Source organism: Bemisia tabaci, chromosome 10 (assembly GCF_918797505.1).
Source record: "Bemisia tabaci chromosome 10, PGI_BMITA_v3".
Lineage (NCBI taxonomy): Eukaryota > Metazoa > Arthropoda > Insecta > Hemiptera > Aleyrodidae > Bemisia > Bemisia tabaci.
Genome location: NC_092802.1, coordinates 14249906 through 14267458, shown reverse-complemented (window position 1 = coordinate 14267458; position 17553 = coordinate 14249906). Strand labels below are relative to the sequence as shown.

Sequence of the window (17553 nt, the reverse complement as noted above, 5' to 3'; positions counted from 1 at the left end):
AGGAGAGCTTTGGGCCACTTATACCGACTGAGACCTAAAGTTAATCGGTCGTCGCACGCTTCGCCAGCAAGAAAAACGCTGGCGAAGCGTTATATAAAATATGATAGAAAAAATTAAAGTGCCTTGGAAATCATCAAAGTTGTCACGGAACTACCTTAATAGTTACAAAACATACATTACGTTTTCCTTTGAGACATGTTTTTCTTCATCAATTAGAATGAAAATAATCCATGCAGAGCGTGCAAACATTTCAAAATCATGAGTTAAAAAACACTGATTCCGCGAGTTTAAATGTTAGAGTCTAACACAGAGCGGAGCGGCGTGCTGCAAGCGCTAAACTCGTAATGGCGCCTACAAACCTAGACGGATACTTCCAGCATTGCGTAAAAAGCGCAACGGCGCCTACAAACCCAAGGCGATACATCCAGCATTGCGCAATGCTGGAAGTATCCCCTTGGGTTTGTAGGCGCCATTGCGAGTTTGGCGATTTCAGCATGCCGCTCCGCTCTGCGTTAGACTCTAACATATAAACTCGCGGAATCAGTTTTTTTTAACTCATGATTTTGAAATGTTCGCACGCTCTGCATGGATTATTTTCATTCAAATTGATGAAGAAAAACATGTCTCAAAGGAAAACGTAATGTGTGTTTTGTAACTATTAAGGTAGTTCCGTGACAACTTTGATGATTTCCAAGGCAATTTAATTTTTTCTATTATATTTTGTGCCTTTACTGTGCTGCAGAGTAATATACGCGAAACCAAACCCTCAAAATTGAACGTATTTGACTCTAAAAGATCGATTTACAAATGTGTTAAAAACAAAGATTGCGTGCTTCTTGGTTTTTGTGTCTTTTTATTCATTTTCGTATAATTGCTTTTAACACAACCACGGATCATTGAAATTAATATCGATACCATCGCTTGGGAGAGGTTTTACAAATATTTTCACGTTTTAAAAATGTAAATTCTTTTAAATTGAACTATGATTTTCAAGAAGGATAGGAATAAAACCAAATATTCACCATTGATCATTTGAGAAGATTAATCAAAAGAAGAAAGTAACATTTCGTTTAAACAATGAGTTATCTTGACAACTCTTCCTTCTCACTCAATTTTCTCATTTCGATATTGGTGATATAATTTCACCTACGGACTATAATAAAACGCTTGGACCAAGTCACTGTTGCTAATTTTACGCGTTGACGTAAACTACTGGACAAAATAGGTGCGCGGACAAAACGTCGTTGACGGAATGTCCTGAAACCTAGTAAAGACCATTGAGGGAATTCAATCTCCTCAGTTTTAGTTCATTATTTGGCAATTATCAAAATAGCGGTAGATGAATTGAAGATTTGTGAGTAACATGATGCACAAAGCCTCAAGCGATTAATCGCTGTACAGCGAATGTTCTCTCATCTCTCTCGAAAATTGAAGACGGAATAGCCATCTGCGTTACCTTCACATATTGTGTCAATTTTGTCTCTTCTGCATCCTTAATCTGAAAGCGCATCTGATGATAGTTGCGTATAGTGAAGAAAAATTAATTTCACCGTGATGATTTTTATTTTTATGTTAGTCGCGTAGAAAATAAGAAGACTCATACCTGTAAATTGGTCCCATCAGCAGCCTTGAAAATTATGAGTTGTGATCCGCAAGCTTGTGCCAGCTCCCGAAGCGTAGCCGTTTTACCTACATTAGAAGCACCGTAAACGGCAGACCCTGTAATATAAATCAAAGGCGGAAATATGTTAAGTTACAGAGTGGAACTTGTGGATTTAAATCTAACGCAGTTTTCAAGGATGTAGCTCAAGGTGTAAGAGCATTTAAACTACAGTTTGACAAATCACTGAAGCACAACCTTACGTGCTGGGTAAGGAGACTGTAAGTCCCGCATTTAGGGGCCAGAGCATCGGCCTCTGAGCCGGAAGCTCTTTTTGCTGCGGGTTTAGCTAGAGTACTTTTATAGACAGAGTATGGCCACTTCTGTGCCGGTTTCTCATTGGTCGCGTAAAAATAGACTGACACGATGTTCTTACGGCCGTAAATAAACAAACAAGATGGCTACTATCAGCAAGCAAGTGTGAGGTTATGCACATCTCACATCCTCCTGTGATAAAGGCAAAACGCAATTTTACCGTGTTTTCATGTGTTTTTCATGTGTTATTCGTAGATATGCTAGTTTAAATTGTTACTGCCGTATAATTGAAATTTTTTTTCAAATTTTAGCCTCTTATCAACGTTACGGTGAGTCGCTATCCTGTTTGTTTATTTACGGCCGTAGAGCATCATGGAGCCTTAAAACTCGTTGACCAATCAAAAAGCGGCAGGGTTTTCTTTTAAAAAGATACAAATGGCCATACTCTGTCTATAAAGGTACTCTAGGTTTAGCGGCTGTTGCGGCTGTCCTGAATGGAGCACTAATGGTCTCCTCACCCGCAACGCACGGTAGTGGTAGTGCTATACAGACCATAAATACGACTCCCGGAGTCGGAGTTTTTTTGTAATTTTGGGCGCTTCTGGGTACCAGATGCGCCCTTTCCAACCGTTCGACTCCCCCGATGTAACATGTACTATACTACATGCCCTTTTGCCTTATGGGTAATGACGCCATTCTGGTACACCCGGGAAAATTGGAATTTTTTCTGCATCTGGTATTCGTAAAAGTTTTCGTGAAATGTTTTGCTTTTAAGCATAACAATCTCGCACGGACGTATTACCGGGTTAAACTATTTTGGGGCTTCGTTATGCTTAAATGCCTCATATTCGAGGTTGTAGTTTCAGATTGATTCGAAAAAATCACGAACAGTCACGTGATCTCTTCATTTTAGTGACGTATTACTGTGCTATTTTGTGATTGGTTCATTTTCTCGGCGCAGCATCGTCAAGCGTCAGCTGTTTGCGGCTCTGGGTTGAAGGTTTAAGGTTATGTCAGAGAGAATAGAAAGTTAGAGGCCCGACTCGATGCTAGGTAACTGAAACAGATGCGCTCGCAGCGCGCTCGCTGGCAACGTACGCAACTACTATTTTCTATTGTTTTCCAGAGACTAGCGGCGGGTATGTTGCTGCCGGACCACCTTCACGTAGGCAATTTGTTATACATCGTCCGTCCGCAATACTCTCGCTTGGCCGTATGAAAACGTTCCTCGCATGCGCAGTGTTAAAGAAGCGCCCTCCAACGCTTTGGCGTTGGAACTGCTTGTTTTTTTTTCAGCGAAGCGGTGTTATTCTGCCCCCCCCCCCCCAAAAAAAAAAAAAAAAATAAATTCTTAGTTTGACCCATAGTAATGTGTCAATTTCACTGTGGCCCATATAAGTCCGGTGATATACCCACCAAAATTGCGATGTAGTCCAGCCAGAAGACCGAGAAAACACCTATCGGTGACAGAGGTGACAGCTATCCGCCTTGGAACGCCGAGATATTCGTAGCAATACCTTAGACTCGCATGTGCCATTCTCAGATTACACTTCTTGCTAACTTCGCACCAGAAATACTTCAATTGCCGGAGCCATACAAAATCCTGCCTGTAAAAAGCGAATATTTTTCTTGTTGGAGGAAGATGAGATGGACAGATTATGGTTAAGAATCAGTATGCAACATTTGAAGCAAAGTATAGGATCAAAAGGGTTCTTTTTGACGAAACTGACGAAAGTCTCGTTAGCCATAACACAAAGTATGAGCAAAATAAAACCTACGAATATTAACATAAAATATAGTGAAATTTGGAGTGTAGCCGAGTGCTAGAAATAATATAAAATTTCTTTAAAAAACTTACATTTTATGTACCTACTACATGAATGTTTTTACAGTTTATGTACATAAACTTATATTTTTTTATTTCTCTCGGCTACACTCCAAATTCCAATATATTCATTGCTACTACCTTCAGACATTGCATTGCAATGTTCGCTGATTTTGATAAAATATAGGTAGGATTTAGGCGCATTTTTCTGGGATTTTGACGGTCCAAGATTGCGTCCCCTGAGGCGTTCCCTGCAAGTTGGGAGTGTCCTATCCTGACCTGTATAACTTGAAATGATATTAAAAGTATTTTGAATTGCATTTTGATTAATTCAATGCGTTTGCCGGGCCTTCAACAGAATCCTGGCAATTTCTCGAAAAAATCGAAAATTTGGCAACTAAGATGGCGTCGGGGCGGGCTCAGGTCATCATCCAAAAAATTTGAAAACAATTGAGCGTTATTTTTATGCCATAACACAACTTTAGGCTTAGCAATCTTGGAATTTCGAAAGAAGTTCCAAAACGGTCCACCCTATAGGGGCCGTACGCCCCCCATCTTTGCCCGAAAAAAATGAGGAAGGAAGAGGGAAGAAAGAAGGAGTAATAAGGAACAGAGGAAAGAATTAAGGACCCTAATATTTGATAATTATTCAAGACGAAATTGTCTCAAACTGCATATTAGATGCTTTAAAATTTCGGCAATTTTTTGGAGGAAGCCCACTGAACCCCTCTCTCGCTTCTCCCGTTTGAAGCGTTTGGATCCGCTTAAGGACGAGGGAAATTTATCCCTCCAAAACTGAGAGTATTTTAATAAAACCGTCTTGAACTGAGATAAAATAAAGTTCCTCAAAGGCCGAAATTCAGAGGTTTGAGATTAATTAGCCCTCTTCCAAATCAACGGCTTTGTAAAATTCAAGCGTCTTCTCCTATTGCATTTCATAATTATATTTTTTCTGATGAACTTACTCTGATCCGGCGTTTTCGTCGACCATGACGGTAATCGTATCTCGCAGATTGAGAATTACTAAAATTAATGAGTTTATGCTTCTTCTCATCAGATTACAACCCGTCTTGTTAATTGCATCAACCATTTCGTCAAGAATCTATTGAAAGAAAAATAAAAGAATCAATGTAGTGGTTGAAGAAAGAAACCAGTATGCTCCACATCACTTCGAAAGTCAATCGAAACGTCAATTCTTAGGAAAATTGTCGATAGAAAAAAAATCAATGTCTGATTTCGCATATTCTCGGAGTTTTATTTTTATAACCGTCGCTGAACACGAATCTAAAGTTCATCTCACATTTTATGCATTAAAATGGACTACTAGAAAAGGTACGAATTTAAGCAATCTGATACGTGTTAATTAACCAGAATTTCACGTAAAACACGCTTCGCGCAACGAATATTACTAAAACCAACTCCTAACGAAGATATCAACGTTTTTATTTCACATTGGTTACGAGGAATTTGAACTGCCCGCTCACAAGAAACTCAAAGCTCTACGTGAGTCAAATCGCGGTTCAATCAACGTCAATCAAATCAACGGTTTCAGCAAGCTTCTCAATCGAGCAATGTTCATTTACCTTCATGTGTTGTTCAAACTATAAGCAATTTGCTATAGCTGAGCCAAAGCGTCCAAATGGAGGCTGCCAGATTTTTAAATCGCAGATAGTGTCATGATAACGTTTAGCGCGCGATGTGAATCACGTAGAGCATTGAGTTTTAATGAGCGGGTGGTTTGAATTTACGCACCAAGAATCATTAAATATCTTCGTAAGGAGTTGATTTCGGTAATTTTCGTTGTACGCATCGTGTTCTACGTGAAATTTTGGTTTAGAAACATGAATCAGAATGCTGAAATTCGTACCTTGTTTAGTGGTCCATTAATGACAAAACTTAGGTTACGAGACTCGCAATGTGTGTCCATAATGACATTAGTAATAGCTGAAGGCATAATTTCACAAGGGTATAAGTGGTTCACATTGGGTATAAAACAAAATGTGTTTAATCGTATGTTGGGAGATTGTCTTCAACATAAAATCATATAAATTTGTAGGTACTTATACTTTCACGTACCTCCGAGTAGTACTCATTGAGCTGATTCAATTCACGTAGCACAGCATCTCTATCGTGATTCGAGTGAAAAATTTTTAAGACGTGTCTATTCCAGATTATGCGGATGCTGACAATTAAGACCTAAGAAAATCAACAAAAAAATGAAGAAATCGAATGAAGGCAAACGGCTAGAATTTAAAATTTTTAAGCTTCTATGATATGACGACTTGTTTTTTTAAGCTTTCTCAGCGCATAAAGTTATTCGGTAAACGTGCAAGATATTGGCAAAACCTCTCTTTCGGGGTCATTGCTATGCTTCAAAAACGCCGTATGAACATGCGAGAGTTGCCAAAATTCCTCCGATAACATTTTATTTTTGAGGAGAGTTATGAATGTATTTAATCAATATTTTCATAAAATTTAGATCGAAATGCGAATAAAATTCACTGAAAAATGTTAAGAAAAATATCCACAGATTTCTCTGGAAATTCATACTTCATCGAAATCAATTTGGCAACGGCTGAAGGGTTATTCGGCGCTCTTCCTCAGCACGGTAGTAGATAGGAAGATAGTTCTCTCCAGGTCTCTCATCCTTTTTTAAGATGATGGTGGCCAAAGTGCGAAACCACATATCTCCGTTGCGACGTTCTGTCATCCTTTATTTTTTCTGCAGAAAACTAGTGAATATAATTTCTTGAAAACTTCTTTGATTTGACTCCTTTGTCAGCAGAATATTCTGTATGAATTTCAAGCAATAAAGTTGGCTTTTCTCTATTTGAAAAAAAAAAAACCCAAATCGTAGCGGAGATTTTATGACACAGCAATATGGACAAGTGGTTTCGGATTTTGGCCATCGATGGGTTGCCTTACTCGACTTCAAAATGAAGAAATATCAATTTTCACTCACTTGAACAGGGATATACGACAACCACTCTGTCAGTGAATGCTTTTGAAAATCTTCAACGGTTCTCTGAATGTCCCGTTGCAAAGTTTGAGCCACTGTTTCCTCCAGCTTTTCTAACCAGTACTCGACGTTTCCTCGAGCTTTCACACACTGAAAACGAGCAATAGAGTGATTAGAGTAGAACATAACGTCAGTAATATAGGAGAGGAAAGAAATCACGAATTTTTAGTTATATGTTAACCAGAAAGGTTGGTTTGTTCAACCCGAGGCAGACTGCGGCTCTTCGAAGCAGCCCGGGGTATCGCCAACAGACCAGCCCAGCGCGGTGCCGCGGTGGATCCCCCCCCCCCCCATATTTTTTCGATATTAGCCACAGGTGCACCAAAGTCATTTTGCAAAAATTGCCGAAGTTAGGTTAGAGTGCCAGAGTTCATTTGTGCATGAATGAGATACCAAGAATATCTCCCTGGATATTTTGCCACACTTGTGACACAAAAAAATGTACACTTCCTCTCCTTGGAAGTTGGCCGAGTTTGGCGTTTTCCGGACGATAGAACGTAACGGCATTCTAACTTGAGAAATTTCCACTCGTAAATTATATTTTCACCGGAAAACATACAGGATTGCAAAACCTGTACAATCCTGCAATTCTAGGATTGCAGGCTCACGGTGTGCACTGTGTGGAAATGGTGTGCAACGGGGTAGGTTTGACACCAAGAAAATACGACTTTTCAACGATTTGAGCGCGCACCACGCGCAATGAATGAAGTATCATGCAAACTTGTAAGGCGCTCCTGTGCGTCGCGTGCGCAACTGCGCACCGTGCTGAACGCGCAGTGCATGAAGTATCCTTTGAACTTGTAAGGCGCCACTATGCGTTCCGCGCCGACCGCACTGTGTTCGACGCGATTATTCGAACTTGCGGCGTTAGCGGTTCTCAACTTATGATTTGGAGGATTTTATACAGTGTGAGGAGATGCGAAAGTTTCCATAGTCAGGATCGGTCATGATCGGAAATGACCGGTCAAGTTCGCTGGATGACGATTGCAGCGTCGAATCAGAGCGGCCAGGGAGTGCGCACGCGCAGAGGAGAGGAAAGCGCGAGAGAGCTTCAGAGCAGAGCGCGAGGAGTCCCGGAGTTCAGTATTGTTACGGATGCCACTTGGTGCGTGGACCTTGGTGGTGCCACGCTCAAACCCAAGTACCTAGAGTCGTCAATACCTATTCATGATTTTTTCTTACCGTCAGATGCTGTTGGTCAGTAATTGTTCAACGTGCTAATCTAATGCGGAATATCACGTCTAGCTAAAAGCGAGTAATCTTTTTCTTTGCCTCCTCGTTTTATCCCTTTTTTCTTCTTCCATCTGGATCTCGCAAGGAGGTTTGATCCGAGGGATATATCCCTCGCTATCGCCACCTTTTCCGAGGTCCCCCCCCCTTGGCTCTCGCGTCGGAGGTTTGATCCGAGGGATATATCCCTCGCCATCGCCTCCTTCCTCGAGGGCCTTCCCCCTTTTCCTTTACAGGATATCCAGTGGAGCTGCCGCATCATTACATGGTGGAGGCGCCGGGTAACTTTCCGAGTTTAGATGTACCCTCAGGTGAAAAGGTCTCAATCGAGATAATTGAAGCAAATTCACCCCAATTAGAAGACTTCTGGGAAGACGAATTTAACGAAATTAATGCAGAAATTGTGCCTGCTGTTTCTAAAGAAAAGCACATAAGCAAACTTACCAAGTCCGAACTAGAGGTAGAATTTAAGAAGCTAGGACTCCCGTATGTGTATAGCTCGACAAAAGATGCGGCAAGAGCCCTTATTGGAATTAAAGAAGGGAAAATTCCCATACCATCTGAGGGATCATCGGTTCAACGCCGAGAATCGAGATATGAAGTACGGAATGATCGGAATAGCGAGAAGCCATGTCAAACATTACACTCAGGAAAATTAGACAGCTTTGAAACTCCTTTAGAATTTGAACAGCGCATGGCAACTTTAGGTTTAATGATGAGCGAAACTCGGCAGGAGATAAATGAAACCCGCCAAAATATAGACATTATACGCGACTCATTAAACCAATTCGAAAAACCAAGTCAATTTTCTACACGGGAGGAACGTAAAGAAAATCTTGATCGTAAAAAGAGCGTTCAAGGGAACAACGATTGCGGAAGTTTTCACCAAGTTTCCAGTCAACCGCAAGGGAACCAATCAAGTCAAACCCCATGGAACCAATTTCAGTGGAACCAACAAAATCAACCGCAATGGTGCCAACCATGGGCCCAACTGCCATGGAACCAACTTTAGTGGAACCAACCTCCATGGAATCAACCTCAATGGAGTCAACCATGGACTCAAGCCCCACGGAATCAACTTCAGTGGAATCAACCGCAACGGAATCAACCCCAGCTTGATCAATGGTACGAGCAACCTCAAGAAGTTAGGATCTCAACGTCAAACCAGAATTCAAATCAAGGCAATCAATCACAAGAACGTAATCGTCAGGGTTGGTTCTTATAGTATTAGTTATTATAGTTAATTATAGTTAGTTATTATAGTATTATTTATTATAGTTAATTATAGTTAGTTGTTATAGTTAGTTATTATAGTTAGTTATTATAGTTGGTTATTATAGTAGATATTATAGTATTTCGTAGGTAACTATTGTTACAGCTAACGAGGAAAAATCATAGTTTAATATTTTTTCAAATTTAATCTCCTTCAAAAATTGTTTTTTGGCCCCTCTCGCTCTCTTCATTCTTAATCTCAATTTTTTTGGTTTTTTTTTTTCTTCTCTCTTTTTCATCTCTTTCTAAACTTCTAATTATTAACTTAGACATGAATGCCCTCATTCGATTTTTTTTTCTAAATTTTTCAACTTCAATTTATTTTTTCTCTCTCCTTTTCCTTTTAGCCTTATTTTTTTTTTCTTCTCTCTCATTTTTTTTTAATTCCGATTTTATTTTCTTCTACTTTCTTGATTTTTTATCGATCTATTTTTTTTCCTTTTTCTCTTTTGTTCTTTTTTCTACTTAATCTAGGTTTTCTCGTGTTTTCCTCTATATTTCATTGATTGTTAACCGGCTGCGCGCGCGCGCGTCCTGTCTATTTTTGTTGTTGTTTAGACGCCTGTGGTTGTTTCCAGCGGAACTGTCCCTGATCGTGGAGGCATGTTAGCTTTCTTTTCGCCTTTTCGCTTCGGATTAAAATACAATCTTGTTCAAGATTGTATTTTTCCCCGGAGAGAGGAATGTGAGGAGATGCGAAAGTTTCCATAGTCAGGATCGGTCATGATCGGAAATGACCGGTCAAGTTCGCTGGATGACGATTGCAGCGTCGAATCAGAGCGGCCAGGGAGTGCGCACGCGCAGAGGAGAGGAAAGCGCGAGAGAGCTTCAGAGCAGAGCGCGAGGAGTCCCGGAGTTCAGTATTGTTACGGATGCCACTTGGTGCGTGGACCTTGGTGGTGCCACGCTCAAACCCAAGTACCTAGAGTCGTCAATACCTATTCATGATTTTTTCTTACCGTCAGATGCTGTTGGTCAGTAATTGTTCAACGTGCTAATCTAATGCGGAATATCACGTCTAGCTAAAAGCGAGTAATCTTTTTCTTTGCCTCCTCGTTTTATCCCTTTTTTCTTCTTCCATCTGGATCTCGCAAGGAGGTTTGATCCGAGGGATATATCCCTCGCTATCGCCACCTTTTCCGAGGCGCCTCCTAGCGCCGAGGCTAAACCTAATTGTTCCTGCACAAAATCTATAATTTTCGTCGTACTTACTTCGTGGATCTTAGGGATCATATCATGCATGTCTTTCGCCAAAAATGCGAAAGCCGGAAATTCTTGCTTTAACAACCGAAAAAAAAATGTGTTGCATCAATTTCAACACGGCTTCCTTTAGAAAAGGAAAAGCATACATTCTTTTTTTCCATATTTCTAAATAAGTGACGGCAACCTAGTAAAGAGGAATTTATTCCCACGAAATATCAGTGATTGCAAATCTATCGTGGCGACGAGATATAAATCTCTCCCACGAGATATTGGTCACCGAAATCTATCGCGGCGATAAACTGGAAAGATGGATTTTTCCTTGTTGCGTAATCCTCGATCGATGCGATAGAACTTCGCACCGACTATCAAGGCACTACACGTGCCGGCTCAACAGTGCCGATCTAACAACGTGTCACTAGCGAAAACCTTAACTATGATCATCGTTGTATGACATTGATTCCCAACTTTAAAAGATGCTCAAAATTCTCGTTCAGGTACCGTGACGACCTAAGCCTCCACCATGTAATGATGCGGCAGCTCCACTGGATATCCTGTAAAGGAAAAGGGGGAAGGCCCTCGAGGAAGGAGGCGATGGCGAGGGATATATCCCTCGGATCAAACCTCCGACGCGAGAGCCAAGGGGGGGGGACCTCGGAAAAGGTGGCGATAGCGAGGGATATATCCCTCGGATCAAACCTCCTTGCGAGATCCAGATGGAAGAAGAAAAAAGGGATAAAACGAGGAGGCAAAGAAAAAGATTACTCGCTTTTAGCTAGACGTGATATTCCGCATTAGATTAGCACGTTGAACAATTACTGACCAACAGCATCTGACGGTAAGAAAAAATCATGAATAGGTATTGACGACTCTAGGTACTTGGGTTTGAGCGTGGCACCACCAAGGTCCACGCACCAAGTGGCATCCGTAACAATACTGAACTCCGGGACTCCTCGCGCTCTGCTCTGAAGCTCTCTCGCGCTTTCCTCTCCTCTGCGCGTGCGCACTCCCTGGCCGCTCTGATTCGACGCTGCAATCGTCATCCAGCGAACTTGACCGGTCATTTCCGATCATGACCGATCCTGACTATGGAAACTTTCGCATCTCCTCACAACAGTTTGTTAGAATTATTTTCATTTTAAATTATGAAACATTTCATAAATCCCAACTAATTTTTTTCTTATCGTTCAAATATTTTTAGAAATACTTTTAAATAGAAGCATGCAAGTACTGCAAGTGGAACAACTTTTACGTGCAGGCTCCCTCGTTGCTCACCGCTATAATAGCGTGTATATTTGGTCTACATTTTGCTATTCAGAACTGAATATCTGGCTTATTTGCCAAAAGACTTGTGTGCATTAGGAAACTAACGGTACATACGTTGTCCCTAAATGAAGCCAGCAATTGTGGTTCCTAATTGCAAAATGAAGTTCATTTTGATCAATGAACTCTTTCAAAGCGTAGGATATGGAATCAATCTATATGAATCGATCGACGTGATTCGATCAAAAAAAAAAAAAAAAAAAACAAGCAGTGAACTCCAACACAATGTGTTGATAAGGCGCGTCATTAACTCGCACATATCAACCCCTTTAGTTTTCATTTACAGAGATTTCAAAATAGGCAAACAGCATAAAAAGAGAATTCACGATCCAACACTGCGAGGTCAAAGACGCACCCTGACGAGACCGTGTATTGTGAAAGTAGAAAGCTATTCGATCGAATTTAAGTTTTTTGATCTGCCTCAAGCAAAATCTTATCAGATTCTTGAAGAAAAGTGCTACGGAATAATTTAAGCGAAGAAAGGAAAAATTCTGTCGAACTCCTAGAAGATAAAGTCGATTTAAAGGTATTTTGGGGCTAAAATACCCAAATCACCGGTAGTAAAAATCCCGTTATATTATTGAAAAGAAATTGACTCGATATAAATGCAATTGCATTAAATACGTCTTGATTTTGTTATTTTAAACGTCTTTCCATGCAAAGAAGTTCAACCATGTCGTTGCTTTATTCATTCATGAATTGAAAGTAAGCAATCTACATCCCGAAAATCTACTGATTTGCCGTAAAAATTGCAGAAACTTGATATACCAGGTCGATGCACCCACTCGTTGAATTTACCAACCAATTTTGTGAGTGCAAATGTGTAAGAATCAATATGCTATAGTCATTTTGGGTGCATTTATTTTTCATGAAACAATAATAATTTCAATCCCGAAAAACCATCAATTTTCCGTATAAAATCGAAATAATCAAAATATGTCAACTCCCCGACGTGAAAATTAGATTCTACGTATGTAAAATGTAAATACTTATGTATCGATATGCTGAACAGAACTATGTGTGGACAGTCAGAAGCCCGCGGCAACATTAATTCAACAGAAAAACTGTAAAAATTAGATAGGATTTTAGCCGCTTTGCCCGCCTCTCCTCGCTACTTACAACAAACCGTTCTTATACTCATCTCAAAATTTTTCTCAGAGCTTTGGGTTATTATCAGCTTCCATTTAAACTCCGGTTCGATGGCCGAATCGGCTGCCAAAAAAGCAAGCCACTGTTGAGGGGTTCTATGAGAAATTCGTGATATTATCGGCTCTCAGGAAATCACCCCATGGCTAAAATTGGTGGTATAAATGTTTAAGTGCTTAAAATAATCGTATTCAAGAAACTAAGGAATTAAACTATGGAGTCAATTTCTTTTTAATAATATAACGAATTTACTACCGGTGATTTAGCTATTATAGCCCCAGAATACTTTTAAAGCGCCTTTGCGTTCCAGAATCTCGACGGAATTTTTTTTTTTTTTTTTTTTTTTGCTTAAACGATTCAAGAAACATTGTAGTTAAAAATATAAAGATTTTTCGATTTGGACGTATGAAAAATGTTTAACTCGTTCAGGCACACCGTGTATTGTATGGAGTACTGCTGTTATTCGACCGTTGTCTTCAGGTCAAAATTCTTACAAAGAAGCCCCTTGCAAGAGGCAAATTTTTGTAATTTCTCCCAGTTTTTTCAGCGTTAGGTATATAAATGAATTGTTTGTCAAATTTTGAGGTCAATTATATTTAATTGTAATTTATACTTTCTTTTTTTCCCCTTCATTTTATTTTTCGTATCGAGGAGTCGAGGTTTTGTTGATTTCTTCGGATTTCGATTACTGTAACTTCTCTTCTATTCGGCCGATTTTTATGAATGAGGTCTCTTTTTATTTGTGTTTTAACGGAGAGTAAGGAAAAAATTGCTAAATACATGCGAAACAATTTTTTTTGAAAATTGGATGAATCCTAGCGTGACGGTGAAATGGTTAATGAAGCGTGAGTAATTGGGGTACGGGTATCGGCCGCGTTGGGACCCAAGGCCCATTGTTCTTCGTGACGCCGACGCAGTGATCAGGAGCGTGGGGACGAGAGGGCTTAGTGGACTCCTGTATGAGCCACCTTTAGCAAATGGTCTAATGAGTCTCGAGGCTCATCACAGATTGCACTTACCACTATCCTGGTGGCCCCGGCTATCAGAGCAAGGAGTACCAACTTTTGAAAAGGATAACAGTGTTGTGGAGATATGTCAAAGCAACGTTGTGAACAAAACGGAGTGAGTGAAATTCTCATTCAAGGAGTGCCGAACTGGTCAGCCATCCTCGAATCAGTTCGCTTGCTTCCGCTTATATATGCATATTTTAAATCAGCGCGCCCCATTCTAAGGTTTTTTTAAAAAAAACCAAGAAACGTAGACTCTTGGTATTCATTACACATAAACTAGCGAGCCCCAGAATGAGAAACAAATTTTAATCATTATTATTGACGGATTAGTAAACTTTTTACACGCTTTGGAAAATCTCAGAAGTTCGCGGTAGTCACTTTTCGGTAAGGAACTAGGGGACTCGGTTATTGTATCGAGGGGGGGGGTCGAAACGATCGCAAAGGCGGTATACTACGTATACGCGCCAAAAGGGTGTCGATTTGATCGACATAAATCAATCGAAAAATAAAAACGTGAACCGATCGAAACCGATTCAATCAACAACCGTAAATCGATCGAATCGACACCTATGTAGTTTGTCAGTCGAACTGGTTTCGATAGGTTCACGGCCATTGATTCATGTCAGTCGAATCCATACGCTGCTTTCAAAGCCTCCAGTTTTAAAATCCGCATTGTTACCAGAACTGAAGAAATTGTATCCACGAAAGTGACATCGTAATTACGACTAGCAAAGTAGTTAAGATATGAATCCTCTATGAGCATTGTGAAAGCAATGATTCTTTTTTTCCGTGTAGGAAAAATTTAATAACACCCCCGTCGAATTTTTAACCATCTTTGCTCAAATGGGTAAGACGATCTTTCACACACTTTGCTCACCTTGTGAAGGTTAAATTTTTCACACTCTGGCGAGTGCACACTGCTGACTTCCAGAGCGACAATTTTACAATATTTATTGGTTTTTTCCCTTAATTCAGGTTTTGCTGTGCTGGCTTTCTTGAACCCAAGCTTCGAAATCGCATGGAAGCATTTTTGGATGCAGTCCTCCACAACGTGAGGGTTGTTAGCCTAAAATGCATCGATCAATTTTGCAGATTAATTCTTATCGTGACGTTGTACCTAAACACTTGAACATCATGTTGTCGTAATATAAGAAGAGACAAACAATACTGCCTTGCTAAGGAGGAACGCCGTATGAACCTACAGGCGTTGCCATACCTCCCGTGACAAATCACTAATTTCAAGGAAAGTTTGTGAATATTTGTGTTTGAATTTCTCAGATAATTTTGTTCAGAATATGGCCTGAATATTCTGAAAATTTCAGGGAAAAATATTCAAAACTTTTCTCAAAAATAAACATTGTACAACTGTGAACAACAAAACTGTGTACAAAAATGTACACAGGAAATTTGACAACTCTTGAATGATCATACGGCGTTCTTACTTAGCATGGCAGAATATGGGGGTTAAATCAGAAGAATCAAACGGAAAGACACTGCGAGGCAGGAAATTTTTTTAGGATTATTTGGACGTGTTTCTGCCAAATGGAACTATATGTATTAAGACATGAGCCCTGAGACCCATAAGAATATGTTCATGACAGGGCTCACACACATAGTTTAAAACACATAGTTTCGTTTGGCGGAAATACGTCCATCTATAGGGTTCTAAAAAATCAGAATCCTAATTGAGACAGAGCATATCAATGGCCTATGTATGAAACCACGTATCTCCGTTTGCAACGTTGCAGATATCCTTTCATAATCTATTTTATCTTTAAAAACTGATCAACGTATTTTTTTTTAAAAAAAAGGGGAAAAAAACATTTTTTTCTTTTTTACTCTGTTAATATTCTGCATTTTCAAGCTATGCAGTGGGGTTGTTTCTCTTCAAAAAAGAGAATAAGATCGGACATTTTGAAACACTACGATGCAGATAAGTGATTTCGCACTTTAGCCTTGCAATATATTCTTTCACCTGTCAGATACCGGGAGGATTCAACCTTTTAAAAGAGAAGTTTTGTCTTATGTGTAGCTTATAATTAGAAAAATTAACGCATTAACTTGAAATTTTGTGATCATGTTCATTATATGTCCATGTAATCTAAAAGAAATTCACGAAGGATTCAAGCCGGCATGTTGTTAAGTTTTTTGTTGGAAAAATACATGAGAGGAAGTTATAGAGAAAGTGAAATACAGTTAGATTGAAATTGGTTAACTGAGTCAAACAATATACTTGAGATATTCGTAGGGGATCGCAATTTTGTACTTAATGTGATGACATTGCGGATGACAACATCAAGACTTTTTCTTACATTAGTGGTGCACAAGACAAGGTCATATTTTGGCGTGAATATTTGAAATATTCACGTTGTTGAAATATTCATGTTATTTCAGTGAAATTTTTTGACGTAAAATACAACTTATGTGCTCTCAAAATCACGTTTTAGGTCAAATATTATATCGTCCTCGGGGGCTCCGGGGGCCTCCGAGGACGAAGGCCCCGGCCGCGATTGCGGCCTAGCGGCTCTGGCCAGTCCGAGCCTGAATATTTCAATTATTATAGGTAATATTTTTAAGAAGCAAAATTGGACTGCATTTTGCCATTTGGACCTATGAATTCTGGCTCCTGTGGAAAAACACTTATGTGTATAGGGAAACTAATGGCACAAACGTTTTTTTTAAACCGGGCTACAATCTATCGGTCCAAATTGCAAAATGTAGTCCAATTGATTCTATCGTATTTCCTGCATCAAAAATATTCTTCATTGAGTAAAATTATGGTCTCCGTATACGAAATAGCAAGAGCTGTCCGAGAAATTTGTTTTCAAGTAGCGCTTACCTGCGAGAGAATGTTGAGTAATTCTTCATTCGACAAGTAATAAAATCTCGGAAAACTGGCCCTTTTACTTTGTAAAAAAGCCTCCAAATTATGCATGATCGTGTCCAAAATTAAATTACATTGCACCAAACTTTCCAAGAGTTTAGGATTTTTAACCGATGACAATATCAACGGATCCTACGAAGAAATAAAACTAACATCAGGAAATGCGGACATTGAAACATTTTATTCCGGAAAGTCCTATGATGCTAAAAATGAAAGCGGCAGAGATAAGAAGTATACGTCTAATATTATTTACATTTTTAAATTCACCTAGTGGTTAGTTTTCGCAAAGTCTTTTCCTCTTTTTTGTCAGTTCCCTCATCGTGGATTTAAAGCTCCTCTAGAAGTCGATCTACAAACCAAATAATAGTCGGTGCTGATGACAGAACCTTCTTTTCACAGGACTCCTGCACTTTCTTTGTTATACTTACAGAACTTATCTGTTCTGGGAACAGAACTTCGGTCGTGAGCGCAGAGTGCTCTGTCTTCACAACGGAAACTTTTGAGGCTGTATCAAAGAAAGTGCAGGATCTCTGTGAACGGAACTATTTTTTTCAGTGTAATTAAGTCGAGAATCATCATTATTTCTGTGACTTCCTCCTGCGTAACTTATGAAAACTAAATTCTCTAAAAAAATTGCGCTCAAAAAAAAAAAAAAAAAAAAAGGAAATCAATTTTAACTTCCCTTTCAGAGCAACATTGCCTATACTGGGCATGAGTAACTTTATCATG

General features: G+C 39.6%; 1 protein-coding gene across 1 annotated transcript in view; it reads right to left on the bottom strand.

Moving 5' to 3' along the window:
• LOC109037647 (dynein axonemal heavy chain 6) overlaps positions 1–17552 on the bottom strand; it is a 60933-nt gene extending 43381 nt beyond the window's left edge. Inside the window, 8 exon segments of the mRNA XM_072305322.1 lie at positions 1604–1719; positions 3332–3522; positions 4706–4842; positions 5817–5936; positions 6703–6900; positions 14818–15006; positions 16768–16956; positions 17520–17552. Coding sequence (XP_072161423.1) covers positions 1604–1719; positions 3332–3522; positions 4706–4842; positions 5817–5936; positions 6703–6900; positions 14818–15006; positions 16768–16956; positions 17520–17552 — 1173 coding nt within the window.
• Position 17553: the final 1 nt, after the last annotated feature.